This window comes from Dromiciops gliroides, chromosome 4, assembly GCF_019393635.1.
Source record: "Dromiciops gliroides isolate mDroGli1 chromosome 4, mDroGli1.pri, whole genome shotgun sequence".
Taxonomy (NCBI): Eukaryota; Metazoa; Chordata; class Mammalia; order Microbiotheria; family Microbiotheriidae; genus Dromiciops; species Dromiciops gliroides.
In genome coordinates, this window is record NC_057864.1 from 76854506 (window position 1) to 76877944 (window position 23439).

Consider the following 23439-nt stretch of genomic DNA (forward strand, 5'->3'; position numbering starts at 1 on the left):
TTTGAAGTGTTTTAGGAACCTATATGGTTCCTAGAACTGGAAGATATCTTAGTGACTTGTCCAGCCTCTTATTTGACATAGAGACATTCCCAGGAAGGTAAACTAACTTGCCTGAAGTCACATAATGAGTTCATTGTAGCTCTCCTTCCATTCTACCTAGAATTGGAAGCATTTTCCCTATTCTGCATAGTATTTACAATTCTATATATTTTATTATTATATATTGTCTTTAGTTCTTCACTTTTCCTTAGTTTCAGTAATTCTATAGTAAGTCTCTTTGGGAGAGCAAGAGTTTTTATAATCATGCTTAAAATTCCCTTTTACTTTTGACTGGAATTTTAAAATCATCAGAAGAATCCTTTAGAATACTTTTCTCTTGTATAGTATCTCCTATGATTTAATATCTTTTTGCATATATAGACATGTAGCTGTGGGCACAAAATAAAGGGTGTAAAATTCTTGTACTGAAAGAGCTCTTTAATGATGTTTCCCTGTGCTCCTGATATAGCCCCTTTTTATTCCTATACTTGTTTTAAATTGGAGATTGTTGGGGGAGGGGAGTTAGTGTCAAATCCTGGAAGATAACTTGGCATCAATTTAGTAAGTCTTTCCACTTAAGGATAAATGGACAGTTTTTGTTAGCATTGTTGCTAACACCTGGTAGATCTGATTCTCAGTTATAACTTAAAATTTATTGTCAAACTCTGAAGAGGAGAGGTATTAACCTATAATTACCTAGTCCTTTAACCATGTGGGCTTTTCAGTTTTAAGAATGTAGTTCTACCCAATATTATTTTTTCCACAGCCTCATATTTACAGCCTCATATTTAGCCAGGCATATAAAGAACTGATATCTTTTGGTGTGTCTCCAGCACCATGCCCCCCAATCACTTTCATTTCTAAGGTAAATCTTGTAACCCCCTCAGTTCCTTAGAGCCAGTTGTCTTTTGCAGCAAACAATAAAAAAGAAAGAAGAGAAAAAGCAGTTCAGCAAAACCAGCTAGCATGTCAACACAGTATGCCATGCTCCATGCACAGTCACCTATCCTGGGGCTTCTTAAACTTTTCCACTTACAACCCCTTTTCGCCTGAGAGATTTTTGCACAGCCCCAGGCATATAGGTATATAAAATAGGTGTGTATAACCTTTTACTATTGCCAAATTTTTCATGACCTCCACATTCAGTTTAAGAAGCTTTGACCCATCCTGCTCATTTTCTCATTTCTTTGGGTCAAGCTTGCTCATTCTAATTACATAGGAGCCAATGTTTATTTTTTTTTTCTGATGACATTGTTTATATTAATAATATGCATATTGATCTTCCTGGTTCTGCTTACTCTGGACCTTGCATTAGTTCACATACATCTTCCCATACTTTTCTGTATTCTTCCTATTAAACATTTCTGGGGGCAGCTAGGTGGTGCAGTGAATAAAGCACTGGCCCTGGATTCAGGAGGACCTGAGTTCAAATCCTGCCTTAGACACTTGACACTAGCTCTGTGACCCTGGGCAAGTCACTTAACTCTCATTGTCCCACAAAATAAAAAACAAACAAACATTTCTTATTGGACAGTATTATTCCATCATGCACCACAGGTTGTTTTAACCAATCCCCAACCAAAGGAAATGTACTTACCACAAACATGAACATTTTGGTTATCCATGGGACCTTATTTCTGACTTTAACCTCTTTGGGTTATAGGCTTAACAGTGAGAACTTTGGAGCAAAAGCTATGGACATTAAACACTGGTTTAACATAATTTCAAATTACTTTCCAGAATATTTGGACCATTTCATTCCGCTAGCCTTGAAGTATATAGTTGCTGAAGTGTAAGACTACAAATTTTTATACAAGCAGGATTTAGATCTGTGATGATGTTGCTTTCATTGGTGCCTCAAACTCACTGTGTCCAAACTTAAGTGTATTTTACTCTCCAACCTGTTCCTTTGTGATTTGACTATTAGGGTTTTTTTTTTTGGGGGGGGGGGTTGTTTGTTGGGGTTTTTGTTGTTGTTGTTTTTTGCCGGTTAATGAGGCTTTAGTGACTTGCCCAGGGTCACACAGCTAGTAAGTGTCAAGTGTCTGAGGCCGGACTTGAACTCCTGAATCCAGGGCTGGTGCTTTATACACCTCACCACCTAGCTGCCCCTCACTATTAGTTTTAATGGTAGCACTATTCATCCCTCACCTTGGTTTGAAACTTAAGTTACTATCTTTGGCTCTTTTTCTTCCCTCACCACTAGTCATTAGTTGCCACATGCTTTCAATTCTTTATCCCCAATATCACTTCTATTGCATAATCTCCTTTTTTTTGGCCACTGCCACCATCATAGCATAAAACCATATTACTCCCCACTTGAATTAGTTCACTTTCTTCCTAACTTATTTTTCCTCCAATCTCTTCTCTTTAGTCCACCTTTCTTCCTGCTGCCAAATTAATCTTCACATCGCCAGTTCTTATTGTGTCACTTCTCTCTTCAAAACATTGCACACTGTTCAAAACATTTCTAAGCTTATTTCATACCATGTCATTTCTCCTGTTCTACAGTTGATCCAAACTGGGCTGCTTGCCACCTCACAACTCTCTGTGCTTTTGACTTTCTTCATGAAGCCATGGTTGATTTCCTTCCTCTCCTTATTTCTGGATTGATCTTTTCTTCCTCAGACTTTGTATAACACTTTGCACTTATTTGTGTCATATTACCTCTACCCATATGTTTTGTTGAACATTTGTGTCTTCTGTGAATATAGGGATAAAGGGCCTGGATCTGTAATTTTTCATTAGCATAATGAACTGTGTTAGGATATTCTCTCTATGAATACAGATCAGCATCTTCTCTGCAACTTAAGTCTTGGAGACTTGTCCAGAGCAGTGAGAGGCTAAATAACTTGCCCAGAGTTCTGTAGCCAATGTGTGTCAGAGATAACACTTAACATTCTGGTCTTCCTGGCTTTGAAGCCATTTCTCTAGCTTATTCCATACTGCGCAAAATAAGTACTTAAGTTTGTTAACTATTTCAACTAGTTTTTTAGTTGATTCTTTAAGCATACTATCATATCATCTGTAAAAAGTGATAGGTTTGTTTCCTCTTTGTCTAATTCTAATTCCTTCAATTTCTTTTTCTTATTGCCATAGCTAGCATTTCTAGTACAGTATTGGTGATTATGGGCATACTTGTTTCACCCCACTTCTTATTGGGAAGGCTTCTAGCTCATACAGAAAATGTTTGCTAATGGTTTTAGATAGATACTACCTATAATTTTAGGAAAGCTCCATTTTTTTTCCTGTTCTTCCTAGTGTTTTGTTGTTGTTTTGGGCGGGGCAGTGAGGGTTAAGTGACTTGCCCAGGGTCACACAGCTCCTGTCAAGAGTCTGAGGCATGTATCTCTTGAGATAACTGTAATTTTTGTTGTTTTCAGTATTGATGTGGTCAGTTATTCTGGTGTTTTTCCTAATATTGAATCAGTTCTGCATTCCTGTTATAAATCCCACCTGAGCATAGTGTATGATCTTTATGATAAATTGCTGTAATCTCCTCATTAGTATTTTATTTAAGATTTTTTGTATCAATATACATTAGGGAAATTGGTTTCTAGTTTTCTTTCTCTGTTTTTGCTCTTCTTGGTTTAGGTATCAGCACCATAGTTGTGTTTTAAAAGGAATTTGGTAGGACTCTTGCCTTATTTTCCAAATAGTTTACATAGTATTGGAATTAATTGTTCTTTAACTATTTGGTAGAATTCACTTGTGAATCCATCTAATCCCAGGGATTTTTTCTCATTGATGGTTTATTCCATTTCTTCTTTCAAGATAGGGTTATTTAAGTATTCTGTTTTCTCTTCTGTTAATTTGGGTAATTTATGTTTTTATAAATGTCCACTTCATGTAGATCATTAGATTCATTGGCATATAATTAGGCAAAAATAACTCCTAATAATTACTTTAATTTCCTCTTTATTGGTGGTGAATTCACCCCTTTCATTTTTTATGTTGTTAATTTGGTTTTCCTCCCCCTTTTTAATCAAATTAACCAGTGGCTTATCTATTGTTTGTTTGTTTTTCATAAAACCATTTATTAGTTCAATGCTGTTCTTTCAGTTTATTAATATCTTAAAGGTTTTTTTAGTTGGATGCCCAAGTCATTGACCTGTTTTTCCTTTTATTGATGTAAGCATTTAGAGAGAGATTTTCCCCAAGTACTACTTTGGCTCTGTCCTATAAATTTTGGTATGTTGTCCAATTGTTGTCATTCTTTTTAATGAAATTATTGATTGTTTCTGTGATTTGTTCTTTGACCCACTCGTTCTTTAGGATTAAATTATTTCGTTTCCAATTTTGTGGGGGGGGCGGGGCAATTAGGGTTAAGTGACTTGCCCAGGGTCACACAGCTAGTAAGTTGTCAAGTGTCTGAGGTCATATTTGAACTCAGGTCCTCCTGAATCCAGGGCTGGTGCTTTATCCAGTGTGCCACCTAGCTGCCCCTCCAATTAATTTTTAATCTGTGTTTCCTCAGCCCTTTATTGAATGTACTTTTTATTTCATCATGATATGAAAAGGATGCGTTTAATATTTCTTCTTTTCCTTGAGAGGACACAACATATTTTAGGCCCTAATAACATGGTCAGTTTTTGTGTAGGTGTTGTATACTCCTTAATTAAGTTTGGAAAAGGTTTAATACCTTTTTATATTACCATGTACGATGTTCAGATGTTATTCAGATACTATTGTGCAGATGAGTTTTCCCTCTTTTGCTTGCACGTGCACACATGTACACATGTGTATACACACACACACACACACACACCCCACCCCACCCCATTAGCTTCAGTCCACCATTAACAATTGCCCATGTTGGGGATATTTCAAACTTTATGTCCTTGTCTTTTCTCTAGCCTTTCCACATTCTTAATTCTCTGCTTCCTAGTGTTTTTTATTTTCTTTGGTGGGGCAGTGAGGGTTAAGTGACTTGTCCAGGGTCACACAGCTAGTAAGTGTCAAGTGTGTGAGGCCGGATTTGAACTCAGGTCCTCCTGAATCCAGGGCTGGTGCTTTATACACTGCGCCACCTAGCTGCTCCTCCTAATGTCTTTTTTAAAAGATGTAATCAAGTACCATCCTCCATAGGAAATATTTCCTAATCTTCCCAGTTGCTACTGCCTGTTTTCCCAGATTGCCTTTTGTTTATTTATGTGTTTATTTTCTTATACCTAAGCAAGCTCCTTGTGACTAGGAATAATTTCATTCTTTCTATTTGTATCCCAGTATCTATACCTAGTAAGTAGATACCTAATAAATATTTGTTATTTGATTATTTATGGAAATGTATTTTCTACAACTCATATTTCATCAGTAATTGCTATGCTGTAATTACAGTGGTAGATAACAGTTATACCAGGGGCAGCTGTTCTCAAGTAGTTTACCAAACTGACTTCATTAAGACTTCCTTTATCTTGTATCCTTGAGGAACCAGATGTTCTGTTTTAGTGAATTTTCTGTGTAGCTGAAACTTACCTCATGTACTAAAATTGAATTCCATTTAATTGGAATTGAAAAAAAATATTTGATGTAATTCCACCTTTATCACTGATGTCTTTTGTTTTTTCTATCATGATTATTACTATATCCTTCCTCTCTCTCCTGTTGTAAAAGTTCAACAAAATCAACCAGTATATAAATCAAGTTTGACAATATATGGAATATTCTGTTTCCACAGTTTTCTGGGTTTCTGATACAGGGAAAGAGTGTGGCTTGTTTTTTTAAATTCTTCTCCTTGACCAAACTTGATCATTAGATTTCTATAGTGTTGTTTTACTTTATTATTCTTTTCATTCCCTTTTTTTTTTCCTGGTTCTACTTCCCTTTTCTCTGTGTCCATTCATGAAAGACTTCTCACATTTCTCTGCATTCTTCTCAGAAGCACAGAATTTGAGAATTAGAAAAGACCTCAGTGCTCCTCTGGTCCAACCCATATGTGAAATTAATCTCTACCATAAGATATTTGGCAAGTTGTTATTCAACCTTTACTTTGCAAACTTCCATTGAAGCAGGTGGAGTAGCCCATTTTATTTGTAAATAGCTCTAATTGTTAGGAAAGTTTTTGTTACATCAAGCCTAAATTTGCCTCTATCTATCTTCTACCCAATATTTTAGTTCTTCCATCTGTATTCACATGACAGGCCTTCAGAAACTTGAAGGTAGTTATCCTATACCTATCCCCTTTAGCCTTCTCTTTACTGAAGGCTAAATAGCCCCAAGGTTCTTTCCTATTCTGACAGCTCTTCTCTGGACTGTTTTCAGCTGATAGATCTCTTCAAATGGTGATACCCCAAACTGAACACAGTCATCCAGAAGTGATCTGTTTAGCAGAGTACAGAGAGATGATCATTTTCATATTCTTGGAAGTTATTCCTCCCAGTGCAACCCAAGATGGCTTTACCTTTTGTGGATGCTATTTTGATTATGCTACTGATTCGTTGAATTTGAGAAGAATCTTCAAATAGATAAATAGGCATCTAAATATGGATTCCCCATCATTACCATATAAAGTTGATTTTTTTTTGAACCCGTGTGTAAGGTTTTACATTTATACCTGTTGAATTTTATCATAATAGAGTCCTATGAACAACTTGGCTGTTATCTTGACTGTCATCTAATGTGTTATCTCTCTCTCCCTCTCCACTTTGTGTCATTTGTGTGGCATTTCTATCTTAATCCTAATTGATGATAAAGAATATTAAGCAGTATATGCCTAAGCCCAGATCCCCATAGCTAGCCAGTCTACCAGAGACCACCAGCCAAACTGACAACAAACCATTTAATACTATATATGTATTTTATTTTATTTTTTTGGTGAGGCAGTTGGGGTTAAGTGACTTTCCCAGGGTCACACAGCTAGTAAGTGTCAAGGGTCTGAGGCCAGATTTGAACTCAGGTCCTCCTGAATCCAGGGCCGGTGCCTTATCCACTGTGCTACCTAGCTGCCTCCATTTAATACTATTTTTGAGTCAGAATCTGTTCAACCAGTTCCAGATTATCTAATTGTATTCTCTTCTTTGTATACTATCTAGTCCACACTTCATTATTTCCACAAGAATAGTATCAAGTGCTTTCCTAGGGGTAAATAATATTTAAAGCATTTCCAGTCATTTCTTATGACAATTCAATGCTTGCTTTGTTTCTTCCTTCCTTCCTTCCTTCCTTCCTTCCTTTCTTTCTTTCTTTCTTTCTTTCTTTCTTTCTTTCTTTCTTTCTTTCTTTCTTTCTTTCTTTCCTTCCTTCCTTCCTTCCTTCCTTCCTTCCTTCCTTCCTTCCTTCCTTCCTTCCTTCCTTCCTTCCTTCCTTCCTTCCTTCCTTCCTTCCTTCCTTCCTTCCTTCCTTCCTTCCTTCCTTCCTTTCCTTTCTTCTTTCTTTCTTTCTTTCTTTCTTTCTTTCTTTCTTTCTTTCTTTCTTTCTTTCTTTCTTTCTTTCTTTCTTTCTTTCTTTCTTTCTTTCTTTCTTTCTTTCTTTCTTTCTTTCTTTCTTTCTTTCTTTCTTTCTTTCTTTCTTTCTTTCTTTCTTTCTTTCTTTCTTTCTTTCTTTCTTTTAGTGAGGCAGTTGGGGTTAAGTGACTTGCCCAGGGTCACACAGCTAGTAAGTGTTAAGTGTCTGAGGCCGGATTTTAACCCAGGTACTCCTGACTCCAGGGCTGGTGCTGTATCCACTGTACCACCTAGCTGCCCCAATTCAGTGCTTTCTTAAGCAGAGGGCAATAAGCATAATTTACTATGTCTTGATAATTTCAGGTCATCATTGAGAGTATCATTTAATATAATATTCTTTTAGGTGGTAATATCTTCTGAGAATGTGAAAATGTGATATGTGATAATGGAGGGTGGGTGGGGGTGGAGTTCTTGTATATGTTTTGGTTTTTGCCATTCTCTGATTACTGTTAACATTGTTGCACTTATATTTCTCAGTATAGCTTCTTTCCTTTAAAACCCTCTCTTTCTTAGTCTCTAATTTGAGATTTCCAGTACTGACCATCTTTCCTACCCGCCTCTTTGAGGTTTCTAATCTGTTCTAGGATGAGAAATCAGATAACACAGTTTGTTGCAATTCTTTTTAAAATGAGAGGAAAATAAGCATGAAAGGGTCTGACAGTCTGGCCACCCAGAACAAAGCCTTATGACAATTCTCTTAGCGCTTTTTTTCCTTTCCTGATGCTCAGAAGTTGGGGGTGTTATTGTATAGATAGATGGCATTGTGGTGAAATGGATCGCACAAAGGATAGGGTTAGGGAGATCTGGATTCTGGTTTCAGTTTTGCTAGTAACTAATGATGGGATTTCAAAGGCAAATAACTGGACTTTCCAGGTCTCAATCTTACTGTAAAATGAGGGTCTCGGACTCTCTAATCTATATGGTTCTTTCCAACTCTAAAATTATATTTACCTACCATTCCATTATGCTTATTGCTGTCACCAATTGCCGTAATATTTTTACAGATTTCCCAACCATAACCTGTTCAAACCTCAACCCATCCCCTTGGCATCATTCTCAGCAACTTCAATATTTTTTAAAAGCTGAACACAGTTTTTCAACTTCTCTCATTCTAGAAGCTTCTTTATAATCCCACTTGAACCATTTACAGATACGGTGATTTCTGATGTGTAATTATTTCACAGAATTGTATTACTTCCATGGTCTGGACTGCTTAAAATTAAACTTTCCTACAACTTCTTATCTTTCTAGCTCTCCTACTGTTGCACTTTAAATATATTTATTGCCCTTATTATGAACCCCAGACAGTCATTACTATTATTCTACTTCGTTTCTACCTCTCTGGCTTCACTTGTGTCTCTGTCTTTGTTTCTGTTTCTGTCTGTCTGTCTGTCTCTCTTTTTGGGCAGTGAGGGTTAAGTGACTTGCCCAGAGTCACACAGCTAGTAAGTGTCAGGTGTCAGAAGCGGATTTGAACTCAGGTCCTCCTGAATCTAGGGTGGGTGCTTTATCCACTACATCACCTAGCTGTCCCTCCCTTTAATATTTTACCAACTACTCCCCTTCTTGCCTGTTGAAGTCTTAACCATCATTTTTGTGTGTTTTTAAAATTAAGTTTCCTTTTTTGCAGTTAGCAAGCATCATTTTTTTTTTCTTTTCTACCTTCCTGGGGGGAAAAACAACCATTGTAATAAATAAACATTGTCAAGTAAAACAAATTCCAAACCACTTCAAATTCTACCTTCTCTATCCAGCATTTTCTGAATACTACAAATATCTCTCACCTTTCCTTTGTCCTTGTTCCTGTCCTGCTAAACCAGTAATGTACCTTTCTCCCAAATCACATTCTCACTCTAAACCAGTGGTGTCAAACTCAAATAGAAACAGATCTTTGCCTATAGCATAATGACTTAGAAAACCACAAATTAGCATTATTAGTTGTATTGTAATTTTATCTGTTTTAGACTGTTAAGCATTATGAAGAAAATAACTGAGACTTATTTTTATTTCCATAGCACAGTGTGTGTTTTGTTTGTTGTATATGGATTGTTTAGGTGATTTTTGCCTTTATCTAGTTTTCTGTATTGATTGGCCATTTAGAATCTTCCTGATTGTTTTCCATGTGGGAACTACTTTGAGCAAAGAAATGATAATAAGTAAAAGGCAAAATAAAAAGGACCCAGGAGGTAGACACTTGATGTTTACTGAATTGAATGTAATTAAATTGTGGGATTTTAAAAAAGGGGATGTCATTTTTCATTATAATTATTTTCCAAGTGTTATGACAAAAAACAACTGTAGATATTTTCTATTAATGGTGTACTATTCTATATAAGTATAGCCGGGAAAAAAAAGATTAAAAAGGGGGCAGCTAAGGTGACTCAGTGGATAAAGCACGGCCCTGGATTCAGAAAGACCTGAGTTCAAATCTAGACCCAGACACTTGACACTTACTAGCTGTGTGACCCTGGGCAAGTCACTTAATCCTCATTGCCCTGCCAAAACAAAACAAAACAAAACAAGATAAGTATAGCTGAATTTAGAAATGTCATGAAAGTAATGTATTTTGTTAATTATTATTGTCCATTGTTAAGACTTCAGTCTATAGACAAAGTCCCAACTACTCTACATAGATTTTTCTGGGATAATTAAGAGAAACACATACATATTTAACGTCATACACAATTGCTAGCTGCCAAAGAGAGATGATTTTAAATCTTACATCTCAAGGAGATAGTAGGGTACAATGAAAGTGTGCTGAAGATGGAGTCAGAGAACCATATTTTATCAACCACCTATGTGGCAGGGAATGCCCTAGGTGCTGGTCATAAAAATCGTGGGGGAGACAGTCCGTTCTCTCAAGGAGCTTACAATATTTTGAGGAAAGACAACACACAAAAGGAAGCTGAAAGAATGGAAGGATTGGGGAGAAGTGAGAGAAGTCCTCTCATGGTGCAGCTGGGTGGGAAATGAGCTATCTTTCCTTGGGAGTTTATGCCCCTGCCCGCCAGTCAAAGGAGAATAGCGCATAGTGTTAGTACCAAAGCTGATTCAGTTGTGCAGGGCAGCATGATGATGTTATCCAATCCTGAGGTTCCTGGGGCATGGTGGAGGGTCAGAGAAGGCCCAAAGTACTTCAGCCAGGTGGGAAATGAGATGGCATAGGAGTTCTAGTTCTGTACACTCTTTAATAGATGGCTTTGGACAAACCGGGTGACTCGTGTATTAAAACTGAAGGATCTGGACTGTTCCAGCTCTAAAGCTTTTATCCTGTGAGGTTTTTTCCAGCCTTATTATCAGTTTGTCATAGGCACTATAACAACCTTCCTGATGTGAATACTTTTCTAGCAGTTTCTCAGTGTCTCTGGATCTGTTTGTGTTGGTAAGAATGAGAAACTAGAACTTTTTAACGTCTAACTCATTGCCACCTCAGTTTTGTTTTGTTTTGCTTTATTCCTTGTCTGTGGGCATTTGGTGGATATTAAATTCAAGTCCTGTATTTGTAGGTAGGTATACAAGAACTCCTGCACACAGATCATTGGATGCCATTCACCTGGAGAGATCTATCTTATGATAAATGATGTAGTTTCTGATGAGCCAGATGTGCCAGAAATTTTGCTGCTTCCAAAAAGTCTTATAGTTTATTCACTTTTATTTGCTATGTTTATTTAAATGTCTAAACGGGCTACTCATGTTATATGGCTTTAAGTATATGAAAGGGCTCAAATTCACTATACTGTGCAGATAGATACTTAGAATGTTAATAATTCTAGAAAGCAGTTTTTTCATGAACTCTTTGCTTTTGGAACTTTTCCTGGATTTCTGAAAATGAATTAAGTTGGTTTTTGACGAGTAAATACACGTTCTTATAATAGGATTATATTTTCCTACTAATCATGCTTTAAAATTTAGCTGTAGCTTTTTAATTAGTGTTCTACTGTATGTGGTATTGAGACTTCATAATTAATTGTAGAAACCTTCATGGAAAAAAATGTTCCAAATCATCTTTTAAATCTGTCATTTGTCTCTCTCTTAGTTGTTACAGGAGCTGTGCACAGTGTTTAATGTAGATTTACCTTGCCGTGTAAAGTCTTCCCAGTTGGGAATTATCAGCAATAAACAGACGCATACCAGCGCCATAGTGAAGCCACAGTCTAGCTCCTGTTCATATATCTGCCAGCACTGCCTCGTCCACCTTGGAGACATTGGTGAGCCTTTGAAGTGAATAGATCATTGCGTTGTTCCTTTTGTTCTTGGAATATAGTCATAGAAAGAAACCTAGCTACTTCAAGCTGATCAGTAATTTAGCCAGGCCTTCTAAATGGAGATTATATGGGTGCTGTGAAATGTGCTTATAAGAAATGTAGAATCTCTGTGTACTTTGGAATAGGCTTAAGCCAGAAGCGCTTGAAAAAAGCAACTTCCACATCAATATAGATCTTGTGCAGAATAATTAGCAAAGGGACAGTGTTGCTCTATAAGTATATGGTAAATAGCCAAAACTTAGTTTATATTGGGTATTTTAAAGTACTATAAGATATTTTAAGTAAGGCCGCACTGTTTTATACTTGTAAAGTTTTTTTCTCATTTTGTTAGTTATTCCTTTTAGAAGCTAACTAGCTTATTTCTTTTTATTGACACACTAGGAGTTAGTAAACCTATTTTATTTCTTTTCAAAATACTTTATAGAAAAGGATTCATGTTTCTTACGCATTTATTTTAGCTGAGTGCTTTGTACTCCTCTTGTTTGTTTCTGCAACTTGTCTATTCCTTTAAAGGTGACCTAAAATGGTTATAAAATAAATTAACTATAGGATTATGTATTAGCTGTCCTAAAATAGCAAGTGAGGGAAAGGTTGATTTTAAGTTAGCATTTTTTTTAGGTCTTTTGATGTCCATAGCATTGGCTCCTGTGAGGGGTCATGTCAAAATTAGCATGAGATTCTGCTATCTGTATGAGAGACTAAAGAAGCGGTGTGTTTGTGAGTTGTTCTTGCTTTAATTGTATTTTTTGCACACACATTTTTTATATCCCAAAAGGGGTTTGGAGGCATTTTAAAAATCACGTTGAGATTTTAAAGAAATAAACTATTTGCCAGATCATATTGTATAGTGTTTTTTGTTTTGTTTTGTTTTTAAGTGCCATATAAAATCACCCCTTCTTGTGGGCCGGCTCCAGGTCACCAGCATAGTCCATAATGGGAGCTGGTGATGCATGACACTGGAGGACCTGAAAATGGGGGCTAGGTAAGCTTTAAAATTGGTTACATGCTGAATGTCCCAAATAATAGAAGATGATGGACACTTCACACATAATCCTACAGTTAATTTATTTTAAACTATTTATATGCTCTCTCTGTAATGAGTCGTAAGTAAATTGTATTGTATTCATAGTCTGTAGAATTTTAAACAAATAGGCAGGAAAATCGGGGAAATTCAGAAAGGAAAGGAGGTTTTAGGGTTTGATTTGTTCAACTTATTTTTTTCCTGCTTTCAGCTCGCTATAGAAACCAGACCAGCCAGGCAGAATCCTACTATAGGCATGCAGCTCAGCTTGTCCCCTCTAATGGTGAGTCTGAGTCCTGTTAAGACTAAACAGCGGTTGGGCACCTGTTTCAGTCTTTATAAATATGAAGAAATTGAGAGCCGTCCTTGAAGCCGGGAAGACCTGGGCAAATCGTTGGATCTCTGAGTGCTCTAGACAACTTCCTAAGACTGGAATTTTCAGAGAAGGTGCCAGCCTGTATTAATAGAGGAAGTTCCCTCCACCATTGAAGGCATGGGGTCTGGTCTCTGTCCCCCAGCATGTGTGACTCCAGGAGAAGAAACACTGGTTAGGAGCCATTGTACCCAGTTTTGGAACCTGTCTTCTATTTTCCTTTGCAACCTTGGGCAGATTCCCACATGTCTCATCTGTAAAATATGGGAGATGGACTAATTAACAACATCTAGTCTTTTCCAGCTCTAGATCTATGAGCGTGTAGGCTAGACTTTTCCCAAAATGTGTCATTGTGCATATTGACATTACTATTGACATAAGGTGAATTTTGTTTTTTGATCAAGTAAATTGTAGACATTCTCCAATGAGTTCTCAAATTATTTCTAAAAACTTCCTTAGTGTCTCTGAAAGAACTATTTTTCTTGGAAATATTAGTGCTTGCCACTGTAAACCTATAAAATTGCTTCGTCTGTCATGAGATTCTTATTAATTAAGGGTTTTTGAATTCAGGAAATTTTAACAAGAATTAAGTACTATAATCTTTTTTTCAGGTATTGTTAACCTACATCTTCTTTTGAGACTTTTAGGCCCTTATAACCTCTGTTTCAGTTAAAATGGCTCAGAAACTGAAATGTGGCTATTTATCAAGTGGTAAAGTATGATCTGCCTTTTGGGAGCCTAAATTTAGGACTGGAAAAAAGCCTTAGATGCTGTCTAGTTCAACTTTTTTTTTCCCCCCAGTTAAATTTTGTTTTAATCATCCAGGAATCTGCCATTTGAGAACATGAGAAAAAAACCCATTACAAGCATGTATAATCAGTCAAAACAAATTTCCAACATAGGCCACATCAAAAAAAAGTCTGCATTCATGATCTCCTTTTTACAGATGAGAACACTGAGGGTCCCAGAAATGAAGGGTCTTGCCCAAGGTCACACAGAGATAGTAAAAGTGGCAAAGCTAGATTTGAGAGCTACACTGTCCCATTCGTTCCAAATTCAACCTTCTTTCCCTAGACCAATCAGCCTCCTCACACATGGTCTCTACCCGCTTCAAGGCCACTTGTGGTCATGGTGAGCTCATGAAACTCTTGAGATATATATATATGTAGAATAATCATAGGTTTGGAATTTCTAGATTTGTATTTGAATTATAACATTGCTTTCTCATATCATCGTGGTAGATATTTGACAGCTCCATAAATAAGGATGTGTTTCTTCCTCTAGGTCAGCCTTACAATCAGTTGGCTATTTTAGCTTCTTCCAAAGGAGATCATCTGACCACAATTTTCTACTACTGCAGAAGCATCGCTGTGAAGTTCCCTTTCCCAGCTGCCTCCACTAATCTTCAAAAAGCACTTTCTAAAGCACTGGAAAGGTTTGCCCAACTTTTGGGGACACTTTTCATTCCCATGTGATGGCCCTAGCTGTACAGTTTGTATATCAGATTAAGAGCTGTTAGATTTCTGCCTCTCACATTCACATGGCACTTTCAGACTTACAAATAAGACAATTCCATCTGTTCTTCTTATCTTTTTAATTTTTTTTTTAGCATGAAGTCAGTGTAATAGACTTGTAGAAATTTGTGTATGTGTTCAGTAGAGTAGATGAGGAAAGAAACACTAGAGAATTATCTGAGCTACTTCTATTGGGGTATATATTGGTAAGTCCAGCCATATTTTATACTATACTTTTGGTGGGAAGTACACTTAGTTCCACAAAGGACCCTAGTGTTTCATTTGCTTATAAATGTATAATTTGTTTTGGAGAATCTTTACGGGATTAGTCATTTTTGCTATTTAAAACTAAAAAAGGTGTGTTTTTTTGTTTTTGTTTTTGTTTTTGATGTTACAGCCGGGATGAGGTGAAAACTAGATGGGGTGTTTCTGACTTCATCAAAGCCTTTATTAAATTCCATGGTCACGTGTACCTGAGCAAGAGTTTAGAAAAACTGAGCCCTCTTCGAGAAAAATTGGAGGAACAGTTTAAGGTCAGAACACAAGGAAAGATAATTCTTTATTATTTTTAAATCCAAAAATGTGAGGTTGCATTAGGCTGAAAGGTCTCCTGATTTTAATATTGCAACCTGGTCTGCAATTATCAGAGATACATTCAAAATATTACAATATCCTGCTCCTTATTCCTCATTTTGGGCTGAAATTGCAAGGAGTTACTTGGAAAAAACACGTAAGAAAACAGCAATGCTAAATAGCAGGTAAGTGCAAAGGACAGCTTCTCCTTTTTCAAGCCCATGAACAGGACGGACTCAGGATTCTAAAGTACTACTTTTGACTCTCCTAATGTGTTTATTTCCAAGTGTCAGTATGTAATCAGTAGCTTTGTTTATTTACTTGGTAATTAATCTAATTTTCCATATCTGTTACTCTGCTTCTACTTAATGATATTTAAATTTTAATTTAAGAACCAAGTCCAGGAACTAATCTGTTTCCAAAGGAATTTTTCCATATTGTTTATGTGTAAAAAGGAAATAAAAATTGTCTCATTTTCTGAATGACCTTTGTTCTACTTATATATGCATTTGACCTAGAATGAATTTGTTGGGAAGGAAATTAGCATTCAGCCTCTTGCATTTATTGAGAGAATACCCAAATACATACCTTTCCATATATGTATCTTTATTCTGAATATTTTTAATGTCTGGGGAAATACTATATAATTATTTCTTCTACTGTATCTACAAAAGTATTTCATTATAGTCTTTTAGCACCCCAAAGTCTTGAAAGCTGATTCTGAAGAGCTATCTGCCAAATATCTGAGGCTCAAAGCCAGTTTATACACAATTTTATGTGATAATCATTCAACAAACATTGATTAATTGTGCCAAGTGCCACACTAAGACGAGAGTGATGGACATATTAAGTGCTTAACATTTTTACTAAAACTTTTAGCATTCTCTACTTTTTCTGTTCTTTTTTAGTGGGTTAATCCCAACCCAAACAAATTTAACATGTGATACCTGAAAAGTATCATTATGGGATTGTTAAATTTCTCAGTTCCATTTAAAAGATCAAATAACTTTAAACTGTTTGGCCTGGAGAGGGAGGAATGATCATGGTTTCACATTTTCTTAGTCTTCATATATATATAAAAGAACCATTATGAAAAGAACACATGATTGTCCACAGAGACTAGGATGCTAGCAGTAGTCTCAATTGTAATCTGTCCGTTGCTAAACTAGATTACAATGAGAAGTGACGAATTCTTCTTTGGAAAAATGTTCAAGAATTCAGTTGTCATAGATGATTAAAGCCCCATCCAGCCTTGAACCTATGAAAAGCCTTACTTTTCAAGTGAATCATTATATAATACAGGCCTGTCTTAAACCATAAGATTTGGGAAGAGAGCAGGGGGAAGGGTTGCTCAATGAAACATGAAAAGAATTTCACTTAGAGATAGTCTTACTAATAAGATGTTTCTGTTGCTTAGTTGGTTTTGTTTAGAGGTTTTTTCGCTTGGTTGTGTGAGTATTGCGTTGGCAGACCTTGCCTTCAAAATTTGGTCATAGATCATGAGATAACTCTCTGGTGCAGTGGTTTCCAAACTTTTGAAGAAGCCATATGCTTTTCTTCTCACCCCTGTTTTTATTATTTCAAAGTTATTTCAATTTTTTTAACTTGTGGGTTTTAGGGAACCCTTCTTACTATACTATGCTTGCCAAAATGAAAGATAGTGAATTCAAATATAACAAATTATGATACTAAATACACAACTGTGTCATACCCTTGTGCAGACTGATGGTGGTGTGGTGTTTCATTCTATGTCATGTGAGGTGCTGCAGCTATCTTACTGATTAACTTCTTGCAGCGTTGTCTCATGCAAAACCAATTATTTGTTTTGGATTTCAAGCCCTAAAAAACCATTGCTCATCCCTTATGTCTTCTCAGCCATATATACAAATCCTCACCTCTTTTGCAGGTATTATAGGGCAGTTTAATTGTCAGTCATGTATAATTGAATAATTTCTCTGACAGTTTATTTCTAGGCAAAGAATCAGCATGAGCCCCTTCAGTCCAAATCAAGATACTGAATTTTAAAAGTTGCAGCAATAGGATTTAAAATTAAACCACACTTATTCATCTCTAACCATACTTATGTGGCCATAAGTGCATTTTGACCAATTTAACTGCTTGTATTAAAGATGGCTCTTATACTTGGTTACTTATATAAGTATTCCTTTATGTTTTTCAGAGACTGCTATTCCAGAAAGCATTCAACTCTCAGCAGCTAGTTCACGTCACCGTCATTAACCTATTTCAACTTCATCACCTTCGAGACTTTAGCAATGAAACTGAACAACATAGTTATAGTCAGGATGAACAACTGTGTTGGACACAGCTACTGGCCCTCTTTAGTGAGTGTTAAAATATCTAAATTTGATCTGTGCCCCTGTCCTAGCTCTTATGTTGCACACATTAGAAATTGAATGTTGCCAGTCTTTTTCATTATAAAGAGACAGTGAGTGGCTTTTTTTTTAAGTACTTTTTCCCCCACCATTCATATTGTTACTTACTATTTGATTGGTTCCATGAGCCTCTCACTGAGTGTTTCTCTGGGGCAGAGAAAACTCTTTGAGAAGGGAAAAAATAATTGTAACAGGGTGTAGTAAAAGACTAACGATCATCATTTTATTTGGATTGGTAGACTGTTTTGTGTTCTGTGTTACCTCTTTCTTTCTTTTTCTCCCCCAAGTCTCTTTTCTTGGCATCCTGTGTAAGTGCCCTCTTCAGAGTGAGTATCAGGAAGAATCATGCAGTGCATACCCCCTTCCTGCTGTCAAGGTCTCAATGGACTGGCTGAAACTTAGACCCAGTGTCTTTCAGGAGGCTGTGGTTGATGAAAGACAGTAGTAAGTGTTTTAAAACTTGATGTGACTTTCTGTGTCGTGTGAGGGATGCTCTGATTTGTGTGGTATTCATAGAGATGGCAAACATTGTCTTCTAAAACACAAGATTTAAACAGTGTTGTTTGTTCTGGATATTCTTGGGAAAGAGGACCAAAGACTTCCTTGTGTTTTTATTTGTTTATTTGAATTCCTTCTGTACAAAAACAAGTCCTAAGGATATGTAACCCATTCCTACCCCTGTATCCTCAGAGGAATCAACCTGTTACCAGCTTGGGGGTGGGCGGAGCACTTCTATTTTTCAAGTTTTTTCTTAAAAATTTACAACACACCTGAATGTGTCTGTTTGGAAGTTATAGGAAGTAGAGAAGATGCATTTTTTTCCCTTTCTTTACCTAAAGTGTTGCTATTACTATTATATTAATATTTATAACTAGTTTGGAGGGAAATATAAGATATTTGAATATAGAGAGCATAATAGTTGGTTATTCATTATTGAACTGATTCCCTAATTGCTAGCTCAGAGCATTTCTAGATTAAGTTTTTTTTGTTAAATTTATTGTGATAAATGAAAATAATGATTTGCCCAAAATCATTCTTCCCAGGAAGCCCAGCATTTAAAGGTTACCTTCAAAGTGACAGGCCTCATTTTAAAAAGGGTTTTTGTTTTGTTTGTTTTTTTATAAAAATGAGTGTTTCTTTCTTGGAGGAGTAGGGAATAGAATTTTTGTTTGGAAACCTAGAATGTAAAACTCTTTGTCCATGGTCTTCTCTTTCTAAAATTGACCTAGCCAAGATTAGGATCCCATTGTCTTTCTATTTATAATCTCTGTTATATCTCTAAAGTTTGTGATACTATTCTTGACCATTTCAGACAGATGCACAGGTAGAACTTAGCAATATAATACTGTGAATGTGATATTGTCTGCATTAGCATTCAGATTTTCTGAGCTTGTTCTCTTCCTCCATGTACTTGTTTTCATCTACTGTCTTGATTTGTACAATTCTTCTCTCCACCCCACCCCACCCCCCAATGACTTTGAAGTCTGTTCTTCTTGCTTTGGTTCAGTAAACCTTGAGAACTGTACTAATTATGTTTGGAATTCTGTGATTTGCCAGTTCAGTGTTTGTGAGCCAGAATTTAGAATCTTTCCTAAAATTACTTTTTTTGTTCCTGTAAAGTGGCTAATGCCTTTCTTCCAGTTATGCTGTGCTATACTTATATAGAAGGGTAGTAGACTAAACAGAAGAGCTGTTTTTTTATATACTTCAATTGGGAATGATGAGAAAATAACCAGAATTGTGTTTTGAGAATTAAAATCATGTGCATATTCAGAGTATCTTTGACGACTTCTATCTGGGCCTTACATTTTGAATTTATAGATTTTTTTCCCCCATCTCCATCCTTTTTAGAGAATAAATTCTATCTTAAGTATTAATCTATACAGAATTCTTTTTCTTTGTGGAAAGCTAATTAGCATCAGTACTCCAAGGCAGTTTATCCGGAAGTAAACTAAACGTGCTGTTTTCTACAATTCTTTCTCTTGAGAACTCATTTTTCTTGCATGAAAACATTATGTCCATCATTGCAGTCTGGAAATTCTTTTTAAAGTCATTAACATTTCTTTTGCAACTGTTTCTTGTTATTATGGTACATTACATCCCAAATATCTTCAGCAGAAATCCACATTGGAAAGATGGTTTAAAGACTTAACCATAGTAGCAGAGTATGTTCTTAAAATGTTTAAATATGCACCTCATGCCTGCCTTTCAAGATAGATATTTATTATAACCTGTAAATGAACAGTTGGCAGAGGTGGGCTCTGATCAAATTTTCATGTCTTTCCCCACAACTCCCAAATATTAATTAGTGTGTGTTCAAAGAATGTAAATAATTTTAATAGCTTAATAAAAAACTAGATATGAAGAGTCAAGGATTCAATTTGATCGTTAACAGTTAATACTGTCTATGGCTTTGGGCAAGTTATAACCTCTCCTGTGTCTGTTTTTTCTTCATCTGTAAAATAAGGGTATTGGATTGTATGGCATCCAGAGTTCCCTCCAGCACTAGTTCTCTGATGAAACTATTTGAAAAAGAAATTGCATTTTTATTTACTCAAGCAATAACATAATGACCTGCAGTATGATCACATCCATATCCATTGGAACTTTGTTGTTCAAATATAATACGTGAAAATGCTTTAAGAGTCTTAAATACATGTGAGGTGTCATTACCTCATGCTCAATCGTGCTTTGTAAATAAAGCAGAATTTTCCATGATTTGTTTAAGAGCCTTGGAAGTGACCTATTTCTAGGTTTCCACCATGGAAATTGGGCCATTCAAATTCATCTTGTTTGTGGATGATCTTGTAAACATGATTTAGGAGGAAAAATAGATGAAACAGGTCTGCCGAGATAATGATATGCTTGAGCAGGATACAGTTCATCTTGTATATCGTGAAGTATAAAAATGGTATCTTTAATTTCCAGCATTTGGCCCTGGCTGATCTCTCTTCTCAACAGCTTCCAGCCCCATGAAGAAGATCTCTCCAGCACTAATGGTGAGAATTTTTCTACTTTTTTCTGTTTTCCAATAAGTATTAATGGTTTTATGGCTAGATTGGATGAATTTAGGGATTATTCTAGTTTAGCTGTAACAGTTATGTTCTCATTTGTATTTGTATTCATGTCAGTGGTTCATATGCTTGATTGTAGCCACCTTGAAGACATACATAGGTCTTTTATTTTCATCTTTGTTTGCTTAATATTGAGTATGAGGCTATGTAAATAATAAGGGCTTGATAAATAATGATCAGATTGAATATTTAGTTTCTTTTCACTTCACATAGCTTTAGATGGGGTGATAAGGAGTATGTTTTGATCTGAGTAGGTACAAATTGCTCTACAGTGTCATCCCATGTAGCTTCCCCTATTATCTGTACACATCTCTTATTCTTTCCCTTAATCATCATTCATAGTATAAAAAAGGGATGATTTGGAGAAATCATTTTAGTTAGCTAGAATTCTAGTTTACTGTCTGTCGATAATCTCATGGCTGGATATTAGGCATAACAAAAACATGAGATGCAATTTTTCATATCTAGTGTTTGTAAATACCATTTTGCAGTATTTGAAAATTGTTCTATTTTTTATTAAGAATACTTTTTTTAAAAAAAGGCAAATTGCTGTGGACTACACATAACCTTAGAAGTTCATCATTTGTTTATTTCTTGAGTTGTACTGTGTTCTGAATACTTTTATTCCTTTAATAACAATGTAAATTAATATAAATTTGTTGTGTCCATCTTTTCAATTTACTTTTTAGCTACTCCACTTCCAGAAGAGTTTGAGTTACAGGGATTCTTAGCATTAAGACCTTCTTTCAGGTAGGTGGCCATTTTTAATGGTGACTAATAAAAAGAAGGGGAAACAAAACATTTCTGTTAGAGGGGGAGAGGACTTTGATATTTTGACATGCCATGCCCCACCTCCCTTCCCCCCAAACTATTGCATGCTACATAGGTGACAACCAGTAGTGAGGGCTCATGGCCTTTGACACAAGAATAGGACTGTAAAATAAGTGGAAAATGGTAAATAATATGGTATAGAATGAAAAAAAAGAATTTGTTTTTAATCACAAGCAGTTTACATTGAGCATATATCTAATGCTTTTATAGGAACTCAGAGGAAATGTAAATATTTGAGAGTTAAATATTTGCTATTGCTGCTCATTTTGTAATTTCTATAGTAATAAAACATACTGCAAGCATAGCATGAAATTATTATGGATTTTATTTAGCCTAGCTTTAATGAACCCTCTCAGGGCAGGTTTTATCTTTTACCTCTGCATTAACTTGACTATGAGATAAGAAGCTTCTAGAGGTATTAAAGTTATTTAGCAAACATGACTTGGAAAAAAATATGCAGAATTCAAGACCATTAGCAAGGTGGGAAATTTGCATTCAAATGGAGGTTTAGGGGGCAGCTAGGTGGCACAGTGGATAAAGCACTGGCCCTGGATTCAGGAGTACCTGAGTTCAAATCTGGCCTCAGACACATGACACTTACTAGCTGTGTGACCCTGGGCAAGTCACTTAACCCCCATTGCCCACCAAAAACAAACAAATGGCGGTTTAGATGGGGAATTATAATTCATTTAATGTAACAAACATACTATACATTTTAGTAGCCTCTGGATGCTTTGAGGTGCTCTTAATATTTTCTGTTATTCAAGCTATTTCCCCCACCCTTTTATTCTTTTTTTCCCCATAAAAGTATTTTATTATTTTCCAGTTTGTAACATTCCTTTTATTCTTTTAAATACATGATATCAGGTTCCATATTATATACAATAAAACTTCACTAATTCATATTCTACTAATTTGCATTTGTGATCAGGCCAAGGACTAAGCACAAATTTACGTTATCTATATAAGAAGAGTTTCCTAAACATCTTAATAGTCAGATAATAAACATTTATTAAGCACCCACTGTAGTGGGCCAAGAGTTATGCTGATAGGGATTTTTAAAAAAGGCAAAAACCCTTTTCCTTTCTTTAAGTAGCTCACAGTCTAGCAGGGAAGATGACATGCAAATAACTCTTCATAAACAAGTTATAATATACGGGGTAAATTGGAAATAATCAGAGAGAAGACCCTAGAGTTAAAGGACATAGAGAAAAGCTTCTTGTAGAAAGTGAGATTTTTAGCTCAGACCTGAGGGAAGTTAACAAAGTTGTTAAGAAATAGTGTAAGTTTTCAAATACTTTGGGGCTTGAAATACAATTAATATGCAAGTTCATTGATATGCAAAAATCATTCTCATCTTTTTTTTTAAATCAGAGTGAGAGCTCCTTAGGAGCAACAACTGTTTGAGCTTTTCTTTTTTTGTATCTCTAGCACTTAACTAACGCTTTAGAGTTTGGCGCATTTAATAAATGTTTTTTTGTTCATACATTCACAAAAGCAGTTTAGCCAAGGGAGAACTCTCCCCCCAGGTCCCCCAACCCCCTTGACTGTTTTATTAGGACTATTCACACTTAAATAACTTTTAAATTAATCTAAAAACATAGAACAGACTTCCTCTCAATTAGTAATAGCTAGGCAAAGTTTGTGATTGTCATTCACTGAAAACATCTAAGGGGGGAACTGCCTATTTAAGATATAGGTTTAAAGGTAATGTTTTTCTTGTTGACTTGTATATGTTAAAGCAGGGCAGCTAGGTGACACAGAGTGCTTGGCCTGGAGTGAGGAAAACTCATCTTCCTGAGTTCAAATCCAGCCTCAGACACTAACTAGCCGTGTGACCCTGGGCAAGTCACTTAACCCTGTTTGCCTCCGTTTGCTCATCTGTAAAATGAGCTAGAGAGGGAAATGGCCAAG

The 23439-nt window shown here is 36.0% G+C and overlaps 1 protein-coding gene across 8 annotated transcripts in view; it reads left to right on the forward strand.

The window, feature by feature from the left end:
- The window catches only part of SMG7 (SMG7 nonsense mediated mRNA decay factor), a 95956-nt gene that overhangs the window by 57264 nt on the left and 15253 nt on the right, over positions 1 to 23439 (forward strand). For all 8 annotated transcript variants that reach the window (XM_044001342.1, XM_044001337.1, XM_044001336.1 and 5 more), the window contains 8 exons: positions 11518 to 11689; positions 12979 to 13050; positions 14425 to 14575; positions 15052 to 15187; positions 17407 to 17569; positions 17908 to 18064; positions 20549 to 20619; positions 21384 to 21444. In XM_044001342.1, coding sequence (XP_043857277.1) covers positions 11518 to 11689; positions 12979 to 13050; positions 14425 to 14575; positions 15052 to 15187; positions 17407 to 17569; positions 17908 to 18064; positions 20549 to 20619; positions 21384 to 21444 — 983 coding nt within the window. The remainder of the gene's footprint in view (positions 1 to 11517; positions 11690 to 12978; positions 13051 to 14424; positions 14576 to 15051; positions 15188 to 17406; positions 17570 to 17907; positions 18065 to 20548; positions 20620 to 21383; positions 21445 to 23439) is intronic.